The 18,625-nt window shown below is 44.0% G+C and overlaps 1 protein-coding gene across 1 annotated transcript; it reads left to right on the plus strand.

Annotated features, from left to right (window-relative positions):
- Nucleotides 1-737: 737 nt before the first annotated feature.
- LPL (lipoprotein lipase) lies at nucleotides 738-18,316 on the plus strand. The gene is made up of 10 exons (XM_054185779.1): nucleotides 738-1,038; nucleotides 7,962-8,125; nucleotides 8,271-8,450; nucleotides 9,079-9,190; nucleotides 11,062-11,295; nucleotides 11,539-11,781; nucleotides 12,877-12,997; nucleotides 13,669-13,851; nucleotides 14,999-15,103; nucleotides 16,127-18,316. The coding sequence occupies exons 1-10, from the start codon at nucleotides 954-956 to the stop codon at nucleotides 16,170-16,172; spliced, it is 1,473 nt and encodes a 490-aa protein (XP_054041754.1). The 5' UTR covers nucleotides 738-953; the 3' UTR covers nucleotides 16,173-18,316.
- Nucleotides 18,317-18,625: the final 309 nt, after the last annotated feature.

The raw sequence follows: 18,625 nt of genomic DNA on the forward strand, positions 1-18,625 counted from the left end.
TTGTTATTAATTTAATATTTCTCTATTACACGTCATTACATAACTGATCTTTCACCCAGTGGCCACTGACGCAAAGCTGCTTGCAAACCATATTGCTGAGAGAAGGGCAGAGAGAGTTGAAAAGCTCAGAGGCAACTTTGCGTTTCCCCAGAGTGCAGATGCAATCTCCAGTGAACCAATTTACGCTCCAAACTTCCATCCCCTTGAGTGCCGGCAAAACAAGGCTTTGGCAAAGGTTTTTCAAGGGAACAGTAGAAGGCCCCTTGCAGGCACTGAGCTGAAAATCAGTTTAGCGCTTGGCTCCTGGTGCAAAAGCACGGATGGGAGGGAAGACCATATCCGAGGCACGGCGAGCCAGGTCGCCAAAGGCAGGGAGGACCAAGGGGAGAGCGGCGGGGCCGCGCGGGCAGGGCTGGCGCGGCGGGGAGGGGGCAGATGCGGGTGGGCAAGGGGAGCAGCCAGGCCCGGGGGCTCAAGAGCCCAGGGCTCTGCGCACTGATGCGCGCTGCCTGAGATCCTGCCTCGGCCGTGCGGGGCCGTGCCGGGCCGGACGGGGCCGTGCCGGGTCGCGGCGCCCCGCGGGAGCCGTTCAGGCTCCGCTCGGTGACACCCCCCCGCCCCCCTGCAACGGCCCCCGCTCCGCCCCGCCCCGCCCCCGCGGCGCGCGCCCAATGGGGTGCGCGGGCTCATTTGCATATTTGCATATTGTCGGGGACATAAGGGCCCGGGGAGGGAGCGGTGGTGGCAGGGGGGGTTGGCTGGCTGGCCTGCCGCTGCTGGGGGGACTCCCGGAGCGGTTCACTGCCATCGCGTTAGTTGTGCGCTGCAGTTGTATTTTTAAAAAAGAAAAACCCAAACGAAAACCTCAAATTTAAAAAAAAAAAAAAAAAAAAAAGCAAACCAAAAACTTTTGCACCGAAACTTTTCTGCCGCGCAGGGAGCGAAGAGGCGAGATGGGGAGGAAGGCGATGCTGGCTGCCCTCTGCCTCTGCCTGCGCTGGGTGGCGGCTCTCGGCGCGGACCCGTCCGCCGCCGGCGGTAAGTGGCGGCCCGGGGAGGGGGCGGTGCGGGGGGGCGGGTGGCCTGGCCCCGCTGCCGGGCATGCCTGCTGCATCTGGGGGGGAGGTGTGCCCGGGGGAAATGCCGCCGGCATGGCGGGAAACGGGGAGTTTGCAGTTTAGCGTTGCGAGACTTTCCCGCGGCGCTGGGGTTGCTGCGGGACCTGGGTGGCCTGGGAAGGCGCTGGAGAGCGATGGTGGGGAGACCTGCATCCTCTTAGGACAGACCCGGAGCCCGTTCCCTGCCTGGAGCGCAGGCACAACCTGCCGGGCTGATGGCACGGGCTGTGGCGGTTTGGGATGTCTTTTTTCCCCTAGGAGCAAGGTGGCTTCCAAGAGTCCCTTGCTGGAGGTGGATTGGGACAGCGGTAGCACCACGGTAGGGTCGGTCCCTCGGCTCCCTGCGGGGCCAGGGTCTTCCGTTCTGCACAGGACTCGCCCATCTCATGGGAGCCCCGCGTCCCAACTTCCTACGGTTCTTGGTCCAAGTTGTCTCAAGGCAAGGCTGAGTTTCATCAGTGTCTTGATAATGTGTTTGGAATGTAGTTAATGCCTTTATTGCAGCAGATTCCGTTAGGGAAAAAGTGAACAGAGGGGCATACTCTCTCAGTGTCTGCATATACATATATGAATGCACTTACACTACACCTATTGTGCCTGCATTTGTGCATAGGCACCCTGCAGGCTAGAGAAAGTGGAACATGTGTGAATGTTGACTATTAGATGTTCACTAGCACTGTCTCGGTTAATCACAACATGATTGCAGCTTTAATGAGCCAGGAGACTAGTTTTAGGAGAACTGCTACTCCTCAAACTTCTGTTAGCAGCGCCCTGTCACAGTCTTACTTTCTTACACTAATCTCCCACACATAATGTCTATCTTTAAAAGTCCACAGCCTTAGAAGAAAATGTGGCTGTAGCTGTTAGAGCTGCTGTGTGATACTAAAATGGAATATAGAAACTGCTGCTTTTTTCACTGCAGATGCCTTTGTTATTTAAGAGGATGGGGTGCTAGGGCACAGGCAAAGGAATGTATTCTTGCTTTGAATTCAATCTTGTGCCACCAGGGGCAATCAAAAGCAGTTTTCATCACAGTATCCAAGTGTCAGATGTTAAAATAACTATCTTGCCAGAGCAAGCCTTCATTCCTGTAGGAACTGATTTGCCACAGACTTCCTAATGATTACATTATTTTTCCTTAGGAACAGGTTATATGAAAACAGGTTGTGTGACAATCCTAAAGCTATCCAAGCCTTCGGTCTTCCACACCACAGTAAAAAGATATTCTGAAACCATGGAAAACACATGATCCATCCCTCCAGGAATTCAGAGTATTTAATAAACAACACAAAAAAAGATATTCTAGGTGAAGATAACATTGGTGTTCCAGGAAAAGATAAAAACATTACTAGAAATACATTTTGGTCTCTCTTTTTACCAGTGTAAATCCAGCGTCAGGAGTTACAGCAGACTTAGGCTGCTTTGTGATGTGAGCTGCTGGCTTTTGCTATGTCTGTGTTTGGGATAGACCTACGGGGGCAGCTGTGGCATGGCCTTTCTAGAAACAATGCATTTCTGAGAAGGCACAGAGGTGAGGCTGTCAGGCATCAAAAGTGTGCTGGAGAATAGCATGAGCGCTAGCACTCCTAAAAGTTTTCTGGAATCTCTTCTGTGCAGGAAGTACTTGCATGGTGTGGCTTTCTCATGCATCCTTTCCTCCATATTACTGCAAAGCCTGACAGTGATTGCATTTTATTGTCTTGCGCTAATTCCAGATATCCCAGAGGGACTGATGGATGGCAAGAGCTCTGCAGGATTGAGTTACAAGCCTCCCAGCTGTGGCTGAGTAAGGATCTGTTTGACAGGAGTGCCTCGGAGAAGGGCGAGTGTGAGAACAGCCGTTTGCCCTTGCTTGCCAGCTGCAGGGCTTGAGCTGGGAGGTCCCTGCTCAGCATCTGAGCTTGGGCCCAGTGGCTTTTCAGAGGTGTTGCTCTTTCTTGTGACTCTGCCTGGGAAGTGAAGGAGAACGTATTCTCAGGGCTCTGCCTCTAAGGAAGATGTAAAAAACCTTGAAGTTGTAATTTCTTTGCAGCAATGTTAAACAATAACCTGACTCGTGGGATAGGTTTCATGGGATTGCAACACACAGTAGTCCGCTTCCAGTTTATAGTGTAGATCAAAGTAACCAATAACAATTTCTATGGTAAAGCCCCTTTATTACAGCTGACCACAAGTTTGCTTCAGAACTCATTTAGGAGTTCAGTATGACTGATTGATGGGTGATGCTAATGCTGGTTATCAGCTGAGGGAAGAGTTATTCCAGTTAACTCCAGCTGGTTATGTAAATGTTTGATGTTAGATGCAGATGACGTTTGCTGCTCTGTGTGTGTGTGTGTGTGTGTGCGTGCATGTCTGTGTGGGCTTGAGTTTGCACAGCCTAGCAGTGTAATTTCTAATGATCTTTGCACCTAGCTAATAGTATTTCCACTTCTGTGTACATAACACTAGGAAATCGTTGTTTATCAAAGATTCCCTTTTTAAAAACCGTGATTCTGGCAAAGGCATTGTTATCATATTTGGCATCCTGTGTCTGATGTGGACAGTTTAACTTTTGATTAATATTCCAGATGCTGTTACTTCCTCAAAACCCACATTCTCCACCCATTGACCAGTGATAAACAGTTTTCTTCATCAAAATCAGTTGCCAGGTTGCCTTGGGCTTCCAGTGAAGGAAACTTGAAGCTGAATTCTTCACTAGTGTATGAACTTGTATTTGTACTGTGTCAGAATGCATAAAGTCAGTGTGACGCTTTCAAAATTGACAAGAGTCCTTAGCTGAATGGAGTTTCACAAATGCCAAGTGCAAATTGTCATGAGGTCTAAACAGGAAAATGAAACTACTGACCTTTCCCCGTTTCTAAGCTTTTTTTGAACTTTCTTCTGAGTTCTATGATATCCTGTATACCTTGATGTACAGGACAGGTTTTTTTTAAATATGAAAACTGAAAATATGTAAATGGAGGTGTAAGAAAAGCATCATAAAGTTTGCAGAGAATGATAAAACAGAGTTTGGCAATGCAGCCTGTAGGCTGTTTGGAAAACCATTTTGGGGTCTGAAATTGGTGGCTTAATTCTTATTTCTGCTCCCTTTTCCAGTTCCCTAAATAATCCCTTTGCAGGTCACCTTGTTAACTGTAAGCACATAGCAGTGGCCAGAAAACCTTATTTTGTAACAGGGGCTTGTATTCACAGCTGTGCACCTGGAAGCTTTTGCAATGCAGAGCACATGCCTTTATACCTCTGCTGAACTAAGCCTGGGAAAGTGTGAATTTTTTTTTTTGGGGGTGAAGCATGGATTTGTTTTGTCCCTACATTTTCACCTCCAGGCCTGCTTCTCTTCAAGGCCTTGTTTAGAAATGGGCTTGCAGTCTTGTCACTAAAAGCTACTCCAGTGTCTCAGTATGGATGCATGCACATAAATTTCTTTATATCTGATTTCTATGTCTACATTATGTAAAACCTGATGCAAATTCAGGTAAATTTCTATCCACCTTTCAGAAACAAGATGAAGACTCCTCACTTCTGGATTCTCCCTGATTTAATTAATTTGGGTTACAACTTATAATTAACTAACCTGTGGTCAGTATGTATGTACAGTCTGCATTTGTCTCTGCATTTCTTCGGCTTTGTGTAAGGCTGTAAGAATGAGATCCAACCGTTTGACTAGCCCAGTTTGGACATGATTCAAGGAGACTTCTCACTTTAAATCTATGAGGAAAAGATCTGCGACAAAAGTCTTATGTATGACAAAGTTTGGTTCTGAATAACTTTTTTAAATGGACCAAAATACTTTAAGGTACAAAAGTAGAAGTGGGGAGTGCTAGTTTTCTCAAGTGATATGCTTTGTAGCTTCTCTGCTGCAGTTTTAAAGCATGGTACGTATAGATGTCAGTATGTGTGGTGAGTGTGTACATATATTGTGCACCTCTGTACTGTATTTGTCAAATTTAATCTGCAGGAGGTGGGAGGTGAGGTGATACTGCAGCATGTGTGCAGTACAACACGAGATACAGACAAGCTATCTTAAGCTCTGAGCCCTGCAGAATTTGCAAAGCTGAATTCTGAGGATAGCTTCTTACTGAGCACATCGTTAAGAATTCTGTAACAAACACCACCACACACGCGTCCCGCATCGAGAGGGTATCTTTCTGCTGGAACTGAGCATATGTGCGCATTAGACAATGTGTCACTTCTTGTGAGCATAAAAGATGCTAACAATAATTTCTTCTCACTTTTAATTCCTCATGCAACGTAGCTAAATGATCAGCGTAGCCTTCTGCCGTTTCCCTAACTCATGGGCTGGTCTTTTTTTGCAGCTGCTGCTTTCCAGGTGGTAACTGCATCTCAGTGCTCCTCCTATGTCCTTAAGTTCCACCCAAAGATTTTTAGGCTGAAACACATGAATATTTGTGAAGCTCTTTGCACATCTTCAGTGGCTGGTGCCACTGTACAGCAGTTTAAGTGCACCTTTAAGTATGGTGCGCTTAGAGTTGTAAATTTACTTTGTTACAAACTTATTTCCAGAAGAGCTGTGGTCTGAACTTGCATGGAAACTCTAGCATGTGTTTCTAATTGAAAACACACTACAAAGCAGGATATCAATTTAATTTAGATTTTGGATGATTATCAGATAGATTTAATTCAAAAGGGAAATGATATCTAAGTATGAAAGGAAGCACTATTAACTAGTGAGCAGGTGGCTATTCTTGTTCGCCTTCCTGTGCTGGGCAGGAATATACATAACTGGAAGTCCTTGCATTGTGTGCCTTGCAGTCGAAAGCTCTCCTTGGTCTTTTCAAGGTTTTACTGATTCACTGCTGAGTGAAAAGTTACAGTTGATATTTAACCAATCAGCCTTCGGGACCTTCCTTTTTCTGGCTAAAAGGTAAATAGCGTAAGTCTAAAGATTTGTTTCAGAAAGGGGTTTTGTACTCTATTGGTGAGAAAACGAAGTTTTGAATGTGCAAAAATGTAAGAAAGGGGTGACTTCTGAGAAAGATCAGCATTTGGTTAGTTTGGTAAATTTTGCTTTACGTAGGTAAAGTCTTATATTCACTATTATGTGAATACTCCTACTGGTTTGGAGAAAGGTGTTTTTCATAAACTTTATCCCTTCTTTAGGGGGAAAGAGGCAGGAAGGGGGGCCTCAGTGTAATTATCCTGGATTAGCTAGCCAGCCTAATGCAGTCAAGGTCAAAACCTAAAGCTGAGCACTGCCTCTGTTCACTGAACAGTTCTTGTTACTTTTCTGAATGTGCTTTGCTTTGAGCAGGTCAGAAGTCCTGAAAAACTCAAGCAATGTTAGGCCATTGATTGTGGATGATGGCAGTCTCTCTGAGGCTTGCACACAAGCATTTGTTACCAGCCTGTATGCTGATTTTACACCTCGCACAAGAGGTTAGACCCTCATTTCTGTGGCCCTCTAAGCACAGCAGGAACTTCACAGACTTTCTACAGCTACTGAGGACCGAGTTGAGGTTGGACATAAGTCAGTGCCCTGCTGAGTATGGTAGCTTGAATGAGAAGACTAGAAAAACTTAAGTTCTAGAAAAAAACCCAAACCAGTTCATTATTCACCGCCTCTAAGTGATGCAGCACAACTTGATGGAGAAATACTAATCTACCAGTTATCATAGAAAACCTCTTCTGCAACGGGAAAAAGAAGGGCAGTGGAAATCTGTTTTGCTTGTCTGGCATGAGGTCCTCACCATGTCCCTTTGCATTCCCTACGTGGCTTGGAGCCACTCATTAATGTGTGTTTAGGAGTTTGTGAAAGCGTGGCGGTCATGATGCCAGAAAACACAACACTGAGCAGACAGAGTTGGCCTGAGTTCAGCTCTACTTGGAAAACAGGCAGTCAATATTTGCTGAACGCAAGTTGCCAAAGTAGGGCCCAGTTTTCAAAAAGCATTGGAGTTTAAGCCCACAGTTAATTACAGGGGCTGCTGGATGTAGAGGTACTTAAGTGTTGAATCAGACATGAAAGGACGAGGCATTTAAGTTTCTTCCCAAAGGAAGTAGGTAGCATGAAGCCTAAAGTCTCTTCTGTGCCTGGGCAGGAACAAAAGGGAAACAGGTTTTGAAGCTGGAGGGAGTTCTCTAAGAAGTGGCCTTTTCATGTCATCACATGCTTTGTTACCACCAGTACATGATCTTCACCTTCCTCCCAACCCAGGATTCAAAATAGGTTCAGGCAGAGGAAGATTCTCTTTCTGCAGTGTTGCCTATCAGATGGTCTGAAAAAATACTGCCTTCAAACTACAGGCTTCTGCTTTGCTAGTTCAGTTTTCTTAATGGGTGTCCTGTTTTTCTCTGTTGGTAAAAAAGTTAAAGCTAGCATTTTGTAAAACAGTGGTGACTTTGCAGCTCTTATTTTTAATGCATTGCAGCTACTGGGTGGTGTAAAGAGCCTTGTTAGGCAGTGATTATTGATGAAGTGATGTGGAAGGTGCACCACCAAAATATGTAATAGTATGGTAGGAACTTGCTGCTTTCCTGCATGTACTATGACTGTCCTGTGCAGTCTTCTGCACTGCTGTGGTAATTAACGTGTTTCCTGCTCAATAATGTAATGGGGAAAATGCTGACTTCTAAAAGGAATTCATACCTCTCTGACAGCTAACCAGGTTCTTGCTGTTGTAGCAGGACTTTAGAGGGAGAACAATCTTCACGCGTTTTACATGTCCGTTGTGGCGTGAAAGGAGCACTGTAGGAAATGAAAAACGCTTGTCTGGTTTCTCGACTGTTCTGATATCTCTCCAACATTGTACCTGTGACTTCTGAACTGTTTGTCCTAATACTCCTAAAACACTGTTGTATGTTTCCTGTGCTCTTGCATATCAGAAGCTGAGACCAATTTCGAGGGAATTGAGAGCAAGTTTTCCTTAAGGACGCCTGCAGAGCCTGATGAAGATGTCTGCTACCTGGTTCCTGGGCAGGTGGACAGCCTGGCACGATGCAACTTCAACCATACCAGTAAAACCTTTGTGGTGATCCATGGGTGGACGGTAAGAAGAAAAGGGAGAAATCTCCCTTTTAACCATACTCCTGATAAACCGTGCTAGATGCATCAGCTGAGGTGTCTATATACCACACAGATAATATTAACATATCTCCTTTTTCAATTAAAAAAAAAAAAAAAACAACAACCAGGTGACAGGAATGTATGAAAGTTGGGTCCCAAAGCTGGTGGATGCTCTGTACAAGAGGGAACCTGATTCAAACGTCGTTGTGGTGGACTGGCTAGTTCGAGCTCAGCAGCACTACCCAGTGTCCGCTGCATATACTAAGCTGGTGGGAAAGGATGTTGCGATGTTTATTGACTGGATGGAGGTAAGATGTAGCCATGTGCCTCAGGCTGTACATAGTGTCCTGGGAGACAAAAAAGCAATGATGCAGCTGTGTTAATCTTCTCCTGTTGTGTAGATGGAGTTAAGCTGTTGCAGACAGTACTTCTGTTGATAAAATCGCAGCTTTAATGTAATGGTTATCTGCTACGCAAGGAGGCCTTTTATAATGCATTCCATAAACTTCACCTTGTGGTCTGTGGAGCCCTGTGAGTCCACAGTATTTCCGAAAGCTCTGTGAGAGTTAGCTATGAAAGATGGGTTCACATATATTATACAGCAGCCAGCCCCTGGGAAACAGAAGTCTGCCCTGCCTTTGTGAAATACTTGGGAGATCTAGAAACTGTTGTGGAGCGGGTGGCTGAAAACCTTTGATAATACACAGCCCTGTGTTCTGTCCTTCATTCTGCATCCCTGTCTGCTTAGATTTTTGCCTTGAGTTAGTTAACTCAAGTGACCTAGTATGGCACAAAATTATGTTAATTGTATTTAGTATTTCTTCTATTATTCATGGCTCAAAGAGAAATCCCAGTGTTTACAAAACATCTTCCTTTATGTCTTCTGATGTTTTCCCATTTGAAGTCAAACTTTAAACAAATTCTTCTCTTCTGCAGGAGAAATTCAATTATCCTCTCAACAATGTCCACTTGCTGGGGTACAGTCTAGGTGCTCACGCTGCTGGGATTGCTGGGAGTCTGACCAAGAAGAAGGTGAACAGAATTACTGGTAAGAAAACTGTTGCTGTAGAGTGGAGAGTCTTGTCTCTTCCATGCTGAAGTATTTTATGTTCCTCTGGAAAATCACCAGAACGATTGTTGCTTGTTGGCAGTACTTGGGTTATGTGTTCATGCTTTATTGAATCAGCAGGGCTGATAGTTCTGTAGTAGAACTGGAAAAGGTTCAGAAAACAACAAAGGTGGTGGGTGAGAAGCCTTAATATTCTGCACAAGAAATGAGTGAGTAGGCAGAGGATTCATTGGCCACGAAGAAAGACTAGTTGGAGGGGATGTAATCGAGCCTGGCCAAACCTGTGGCTTGGAGAAGGTCACAATATCTCTTGCAGCATCAGAACTTCAGCTGGTTGTCTTCATGCAGGCAGTCATCCCTGGCAGCTGGTGGGAGCCATTTAAAAAGAACAGGAGGTGGATCCTCCTGCAGTGGGTGTAAGTACCTGCAGACATCCTTGCCATGGGATGCTGCAAACGCAAGAATTTTATATGGCCACAAGGGGAGACTGAACAGAGCTAATCGGAAGAGATCCACTGTGGGTTAATAAAAAAATAAATCCTAACAGGCTTAAGTAATATTCTAGGCTTAAAATAATAGTGGGATGGTTTTGGGAAGGAGAGGGAAGTATACATATGCTTGCCCTGTTCCTATGCATGCTTAGATATCTTAGTGTGCTAGAGAAGGCAGAGTGCCTGGCTGCTCTAGGGCTGGTGTATAGCCCAGCACCTGGAGAGCTGAGCCCCTAGCACTGATCTCAGTGACAAAAGAAATGCCAACATCAGCAAGTGAGGCTAAGAAAAGCACTCATCTGTGGTGTCTTTGCTGCTGAGAGAGCTTGGGAGCAGCATTCAAATGGGAGCCTAGCTCCCTTCCTCCTGGCACCCTTTGCCCTTTCACCTGAGCCTGGCTGTGATCCCAGATCCACAGGCATGCTGGGGGGTGGGATAGGTGGCAGTTGCATCAGGAAAGGCTGGCTCCTGAGAGAGTGCAGATTAAAATGAGGAGGCCAAAGCGCTAGTCACTCTACCCTTCCTTTCTCTCAGCTGCAGCTTTGTTGCTTTCACCAAGGCTGCCAAATCACTCAAATACCAGTATCTCTCTGTTATGCCCCCCACAGTTGCCCTTGGTGCCCAGGATGGGAAAGCAGCATCACCTTTGAGCGCAGGGAAAGATGGGTTGTGGTCACTGAAGTCCTCACAGCAGAGGAGGAGGCAGGTCAGACCGGGAGAGGCTGACCAGGGGTGGGCAACCCAGGTGCCTGTCCCCATTTGAGGGCTGCAGAGAAGACATGTCCCTTCAGCTCTGCCTTCAGCCATCTCTCAAGTAGTTGTCTGGATTCAAGACGGAGAACTTGTTCACTGGCAGAATAGTTCTGGGTGTTTTTGATGTCAGTGTTGCCGCAGCTTGACAGTTTACCATAATAATCCCCTTCCCCTTAGGCATGTAAACAGTGCAGCTCTCTTTATGTTTCCCACTTGTTCCCCTGGCAGGGAGTTAGCAGCAAGACATTTTCCACACTTCAGATAGAAATTTTACAATTTTTGACAGGAGAAGAAGGCATTGAGAAAATATTTACTAGCTGGTTTCTTCCATCCACTGGAAATGCTACAGCTGTGAGGAAGTTACCTGGGCTTCTTTACACATGTTTACATAAACCTTGTTTTTTTTAAATGGTGACAGCATTTCAAGGTAGTGTATTTAATTCTCCTGAATACATGAATGCTACTTAAATGATCCCACCATAATGTCTGCAGTGACACCGACACCACATGCAATACTCCAGCCCAATGTGGTAGCTGAGTTTGGCATTTACTGTCGGTGTCTTTGGCAGACAATCTCAGTTTTCTTTTGTGTTTTGCCCCATAAAGGGCTGGATCCAGCTGGTCCTACCTTTGAGTATGCCGATGCTCTCACCCGCCTCTCCCCGGATGATGCTGACTTTGTCGATGTCCTACACACCTACACTCGAGGCTCTCCAGACCGCAGCATTGGGATCCAGAAGCCTGTTGGACACATTGATATTTATCCTAATGGTGGAGGTTTCCAGCCAGGTTGCAATTTGGGAGAAGCACTCCGTCTGATTGCGGAAAAAGGCTTTGCAGGTGAGGCTGCTCTGAAACAAACAGTATAACATCCGAAGGGAGATCTTCAGTAGGCTACAAGCTTCCTGCAAGCAAAGATCTCTTTGAGACACAGGCACTTGTTCTTTTAAGTGCTTTTAAAAGTCACCCTATAAAGCCCAGCTCTGGCATAGTGGATTGTGCCTGTTGACAGCATTGCTTAGTAGGGGTTTATATCATTATATGTATGTGTGTATACATAGTACATGTCTTCATTCTTTCAAGATGTGGATCAGCTGGTGAAATGCTCCCATGAACGATCCATCCACCTCTTCATTGACTCACTCCTCTACGAAGAAAAGCCCAGCATGGCCTACCGCTGCAACACGAAGGAGGCCTTTGAGAAGGGTCTCTGCCTGAGCTGCCGTAAGAACCGCTGCAACAATTTGGGTTACAAGGTCAACAGAGTGAGAACGAAGAGGAACACCAAAATGTACTTGAAGACCCGTGCTCAGATGCCCTACAAAGGTAGGTCCTGCTTGTTTACTGGTGAGCAAGACCAGTACTTTTGCTCAGCTGTGTGTCAGGGTGGGTGCGTGCTGCAGATGACGATATTGCTGCTTTGGTGCCTGCAGTGAGCAGGGTTGAAGCTTGCCTGCAGTTAAATGCAAGCTAAAGTGCAGTCTCATAAAAGCGGTGTCATCTTAATCAGGGTGTGGAGGTGGGGGTTAGAATACAAAAAGGAAGGTATTTTGTAACACGCTTCTAAGTAGCAAAATTTAAGATTATTTACTCTGTGGCCTGGTCACTTGGAACAACTGCATCTTCCAAATTTTTTTAGTATTTTTCATCCAAATGAATTTTTCCTACTGCTGGGAAAATAATCAGCAGAGCTCAGCCTGCTGCACAACTTCTGTAAAGATGTGCAAGCATCAGACTTGTGGCTTTCATAGTGCATTTGCCAGAGGAGCACCAGCCCTCATTAAAATATCACAGCACTTCTTGATTCTCATTGCCACAGGTCTGAGAAGGACGCTGCCAGAAAGAACTGGAAGGCTTTCAGCTGGGGAAATATCTTCCGAGTTGGATTTTACTACTACTTTTTTTTTTCCTTTCTCTAGTTTTGACTCTACCACATGGTATGCTCATTGTGTGATGGACCAGCAACCAGAGGGCACATTCCTGCAGTGTTAGAACAGCTGCAAGAGTAGTGTTTTGTTGGCATTGGTTGCTCGATCAGCAGTGTCAGTGGGCTGAATTTTTTTTCCCAAGGCTCCTGTGTGAGGAGAACTCAGCTCACTTGTTTCAAGTCAAGGATAGCAAAGTTTGAAGGCGATACTGCAGACTCAGGGGTTATTAAATGCAGAGCCAACTTAAGTGGAGAGTTTAGTTTCAAGAGCTGCAAAGGTGTTTTTTAATCATGATTCCTTTGCATCCTAATCTTTACCTGCTCACAAAAATGGTTCCCTGGATACCTGCAGGCAACTAAACTCCTCAATTTACTGATGTTGGCATAGTCCAGCCTAAGATTTGCATGGTGGGTTTTGTGTGGTTTTGTCACCAGTAATATCTTTGGAGGTTGAGTTTTTTCCTAACGGCCTTTTTCTTTTGTGTTTTTTCCAGTCTTTCATTACCAGGTCAAGATCCATTTCTTTGGAAAGACTAATACGACCAAGACAAACCAGCCATTCCTGATCTCTCTCTATGGCACTCTAGATCAGAGCGAGAACATTGCTTTCACACTGTGAGTAGTTACAGAAACAACTGCAATGTGCTGTTGAGTCTACCTAAATCTGTTAAAGCCCCCACGGAAAAACTTATTCTAGCTTCAGCTACAGAAATCTTACAGGGTCCCAGAACCTGCTCTTGTCCTTGATCAAAGGGACACATCTGCTGCTAAAGCTAATGATCTAAGCTCTATAGGAGCTGACCTTGATAAGACCTTCTCCCTAAAAGGAGAAGTTAATTGTCTGATGGGTCTGAAAGCCCCAGTGCAGAAGCTAAGGGAGACCTGAGATTTGCTTCCACAGCTCTACAAATAAGGAGAAGTCTGTGCTTAAATTTCTGCATGTAGGGCTGGAAAGCACCAAAGTCTGTTTTCTACTCTGAGGAACCTAAACTGTTCCTGGCTGGTGTTTGTCTGACTTCTGAGAGCCACCAGCACTGGAGAAGACACCCCTTGTATGGTAGTCTGTCCCAGGATTTTACCAGCCTTGCTTCAGAAAGCTTTTCCTTGTGCTTCTACAAAAGCTTATGGTGTTTTTTTCCTTATTCCATTCGTCAGAACTATGGAGGAGGTTGCCTCCTTCTTCTCTGAAGTACACAAAGGGAAACAGAACCAGGACTTTAATTTTCTTTATCTGTCCAACAATTGCCACTTTTTTTGTTTCTTTTTCCTTATTCCCTTCTCCACAGGCCCGAAGTCTCCTCAAACAAGACCTACTCCTTCCTGATTTACACAGAAGTGGACATTGGTGACCTGCTTATGCTGAAGCTGCAGTGGGAGAAAGACACCTTCTTCAGCTGGTCAGACTGGTGGACTCCTTTTACATTTGACATCCAGAGGGTCAGAGTGAAGTCAGGAGAAACTCAGAAAAAGTAACTTGTTTTGATTGTTACAAGCTACATTAGTTTTAATTGACAGTGTTTCCTGATTCCTGGTATCTCTCAGGGTGGGACAAAACATGGAAAGCAGTTACAAATGGGTGCAGCACCGATAATCAGGGCTTCAGTGGCACTAAACCGGCATTTGTTGGTCATGTCAGCCAAGTTTGCGTCCACGGGGATCTGCAATCTGTAGTTTTACTCCCACATAATACATTTGCATACTGCTGTCTCATGTGCCTCAGGTTAGTTGTAATATGCAGGAGAGGATCTCCATCCGTTTGTATTTGCAGTTCCTCTCCTCCTTTCTCATGCTGGATATTCACATAGGTTTTCTCGCGAAGAGCATGCTTAGATTTTTGTACAAACCCATCCAAAAGTGTGTTTGCACAAGAAATCATTGCTTTGTTAAACTGGATTTTCAAAGGAATTGAATACCTGAATGGTGGGTGAAGACTGAAACACATGACTGTTGCAGGACACTGCTAATGCATGAATGTTAAAACAGCAAAGTCTGAACGGAACTGCTTTGACTTGAATCTCTTGAAGTATTCATATTCACTAGACATGAGATCTGTTAGCACAAAATGGACCCAGAACAGAGTATGCATGTCTTATGTACAGTAGTGTGAATAATACGTTCCTCCTTTGAATAAACAAGGCAGTCCCTTGATCAAAGAACAGCTATCAGAGCTGAACAAATATAGGGGTGGGGAAAGCACTGATAAATAGAAAAGCAACTGCTCAGGTTTGCTGGAATTGGCAACCTACTTTGCAAACATTTGAGGGAGTAAGGCTTTCTTCCATGATCATTCACCTGACAAAGCCACACAAGGACTGCTGTAAATAAATAGCCAAGAGACTTTGAGGTAGAGACTCTGCTCTCTTAGCCACAAGAAGATTTTATGCAAAGAACCAGTGAAAGTTATGGCTACAGTTTTAGGTTCGTGCATAATGCATTTACCAGTTTTTCTTTTGTCACAGAATTATCTTTAAAAAAAAAAATTTTCTTATAGGCATGTAAAGTATTAGTGCCCCACATGACAAAGTGTAAAGACAGCTTCCAAGCGCCAGTCCTGTTCCTACAGTTAAAAAGGGATGTGTGTCTCAGTCATGTGATTGTCCAATATTTATTCCACAGGGTGGTGTTCTGTTCTCGAGATGGCACCTCACATCTCAATAAGGGAGAAGAGGCAGCAATATTCGTGAAATGCTTGGATCAGCCTGTCAACAGGAAGAGAGGAGGGTATGAGCAATCGCTTGGTTTTGGTTTGGGGGAAGCTTGAGTGGTAGCAGGAGGATCTAATAAAACCTCCCGATTAGTTGACTTGTGCACTAGTCTTCTCAAGGCTTCATAAGCATAACTCAGGGAGGAGGCATCATAACCTCAGGATTGCTTATGGCAGCTTTGGCAGCTTAAAACCCCCTAATTTCATTCTCTGCTAACCACCTCTTTGTGTGGTTGTTAGCATATCTGAAAAGGAAGTACAAGTCACTGCCTCTCACATGCATATGGTGGCCACATATAAATGACTGTTAGGGTTTACAGACAAGGCACAAACACAAAGAGGAAAACATGCCTCTATCTAAAGATGCCCTACGTTTACCCTTAATTGAAGAATGTCCAAACATCTACACTGAGTCAGTCCAGAGCCCTCCTTCCTCATTTGGCCAGCAGCAGATTCGCAGGCTGGTACAGAAGCTGAGCAGGCATACGCACGTGCTTTCCTTGGCACATTGCTTTCTGCTGGCAACCATCAGGTGAGTGACTTCCTGAGATTTGCATCTCTGAGTTGGATTGGAGACTGAGTCTTTGTTTAATAGCCCTTGGTGCACGTTAATTTTTTTGATCAATAATTTTTGCTGACCCAGAGTAAACTTTCAAATGGAGGGCCAGCTGTATTTGGACTTTATCCACCAAAGTTTGAGCTGGAGAAGTGTTTATATTTATTTTAGTGCAATTGCTGTGTGTGAAAGGTCTCATGGGGACACTCCTAGACTGAGATCTAGTTCTGCATAAAAAGGCATGTGTGCTGACCTTCACTCCAGGGCAATGACCTGGGGAGGCCTTTAGATCTCTGTGTGTGTATCTGACATGTGTAAAATCAAGCAGCAGCCAGGAAAAGCCCATAAAAGCACATAATTTATTTTCCTGTTAAGTGGTACTTTTTAAATCTTAAGTCTGAAAAATAAGACAAAAAGGAACAGGTATTTTACATCTTCTTCTTTACCTTATCTCTTGTTTTTTTTTTTTTTTTTTTCTCCCCAGTGCCAAGAAAGCCTTTAAAGAAAATTCTGCTCATGAATCTGCTTAAGTGACAAGAATGAAGTTTTTCCACGCTGGGGAGGAGGAGAGTCTGTTCATCCCTGTGGACTGGATGTTCAGAACCAAATATATAGAAATATTTATCCGCTGCTGGCTTTTTGCCTGCTATTCCTAGCTATCTTAGGAGACTTCTTGTAAGGAAGTCTCAGCATACAAAGTTACTAACCATAAAGATACATTATCCAAATAGTTAAAAACAAAAAGAAACCCGCAAAACAACTTGCCAAAGGCTTGAGTGTTGGGAAGGAATAGGTAATTTTGCTTAATCATGGTGCCTTGTGATAAGGCTTCTTGACATCAGATCCTCTATAGCAGTTTTCTAGTATTTATTGAAAAGAAGCAAAACCCTGTCCCTGGCTTTTCTTTCTCTTCAAGAGTCTCCTGAAATGGGACAGGGTTTTTTTTCTGGCTTGGATAACTGAATTTTCAGACAGTTCAGTGGCTAGAGTTCACTGTCTTCAGATGTGTGTTTAGCAAATGAATAGGTTTCTCATGTAAAAAAACCACCTTTGCTGTGTGTCAGGGATGACTTAATATGGGGATGAATTTTCTAGTTTGTGGTTATGAATGTGTTCTACTGGGGGTAGGTGCCAGTGCCACTTAGCAATAGGTATGATCTGTTAAGCTATATACTTCTATGCAGCTTACCCTGGAATACCCCAGCAATTGTAGAAGAGAGCAATACCAGTGTCCTATGCAGACATTCAACTTTTCATCTGTGCTTTCATTCCTTGAAAATGAAACCGTCTAGCCTCCAACACTGTGTAAATAAGGATCTGCAAAGGAATTGAGCTACCAGAAACTGCAGGAAACGGATTTATTTTTTTTTTCTTCTTTTTTCCCACCACTTGCTTGCATCCCATATGCTAAAACTGTGACAGTTTCTCTGCTCTTTGACACCAAATGTCAGTCATGCAGCTGAGTGGCTGCTGCATGCAGCCTTCAGTGCAAGTGAATCCACTTGGCAGGCCACAAGTATGTCCATGTTTCCCTATACTGGAATTGTGGCTGTCGGTGACCCACATTGGTTTGTTGCTTGGCTGTGAAACAGTGATAGATCCTAGAGTTGGTCTTCTGGTTTTCTGACTTGAGGTGGAATTCAGCAAGGAGCAGGAGCTGTGACAGTTAAAAGGAGCCTGATTGTGTGATACACAAGAATGAGTGCTCTGAAAAACACTTGAATTAGACATGCTGCAAGTTGTCAAAAATAGATATATTGAAAGCATTCTGCTTCCCCTTTTTAAAGTAACGTGTAATTTTTCTAGTGCTCTGAAAAGTTCAGTAGCCCTCTTTTAGCTTTCTAGAAGATAAACAAAATACTGGGGAGGCAGAAGGTCTTGAAGGCAGACACCTGAAGAAGTGTAATGTGAACTATTGATGCTGTTTTTTGTAGTCTTTTTCCTTCATATGCAAGACAGTGTGGAGGTGGTGATTTCTCCAACATCATCCCATCTTGAAAGCAAAACCAACATGTATGCATTTATATGCACAGTTTGTTTTTTTTTTTTTTTTTTCCAGCCGTGGCTGCTAGTATATCTGGGGATAAAAGTCTTAAACAGTGCAATATGTTGGAATTTTAATAACTCCTAAATTGGTCACATTTGATTTCCTAACCCTTAAACTACAGAAGAGATGTGATGAGTCGCTGAGGGTGGGGCTGAGTATTGAGCCACTGCATTTGAGACCTCTAAAAATAAATATAATGATTTATTCCCTATAGACTTCACATTTTCTTGCAGTCTTCTCTTAAGTGTTAAGTTCTTTAAGGAAATAAAAGTGTCTAAACAGGTGTGCTCTTAATACAGGATCAGATACAAACACATATAGAACTTGGAGTGAGGGTTCTTGTACGTGAGGACACATGATTTAGCTTTGGATGTTATTTATTAGCTGTAAATAAGATATTTATGTGTGTAAAGGTAGTTTGTATATATTGCTACAGTTGCTGACAGTCTCCACATTAATACAGTTGTGTGGTATTAATCCTGTATATAGCTTTCAGAGATATTTTTATCAACAAACCACTTACACTGCATTATTTCCTATGTGGTTAATACTTTTTTTTTTTTAAAGAAAAGTGCCTCAGTTCTGTACAGAATGGAAACCTATGGTTTTAATAAAATCTCAAACTGATGCCAAACTCACTAGTTTCTTTTTGATGAAAGAATCTGCTGTATATCTTTTATGTGAAGGCTATGGCCTTTTACTTGGATTATGGGGTGAAAAGATGGGGTAAGACTTTTTTTTTTTTTAAAGCAATGTGTAATTTATTTATTTTTCCATTTCCTTTTGGGAAATGCAAAAATCATGTATCAAGACATCAAGGAATCACTATGTGCCAGCAAGTATCCCTATTACAAGAGAAGTGTCTGGTCACCTGCAGTTGGTGGTTTTCAAGTTTCATGCCCTTTTCAGAACAGCTCTTACTTTGAAAGGCTCACT

This window comes from Rissa tridactyla, chromosome Z, assembly GCF_028500815.1.
Source record: "Rissa tridactyla isolate bRisTri1 chromosome Z, bRisTri1.patW.cur.20221130, whole genome shotgun sequence".
Classification (NCBI taxonomy): domain Eukaryota; kingdom Metazoa; phylum Chordata; class Aves; order Charadriiformes; family Laridae; genus Rissa; species Rissa tridactyla.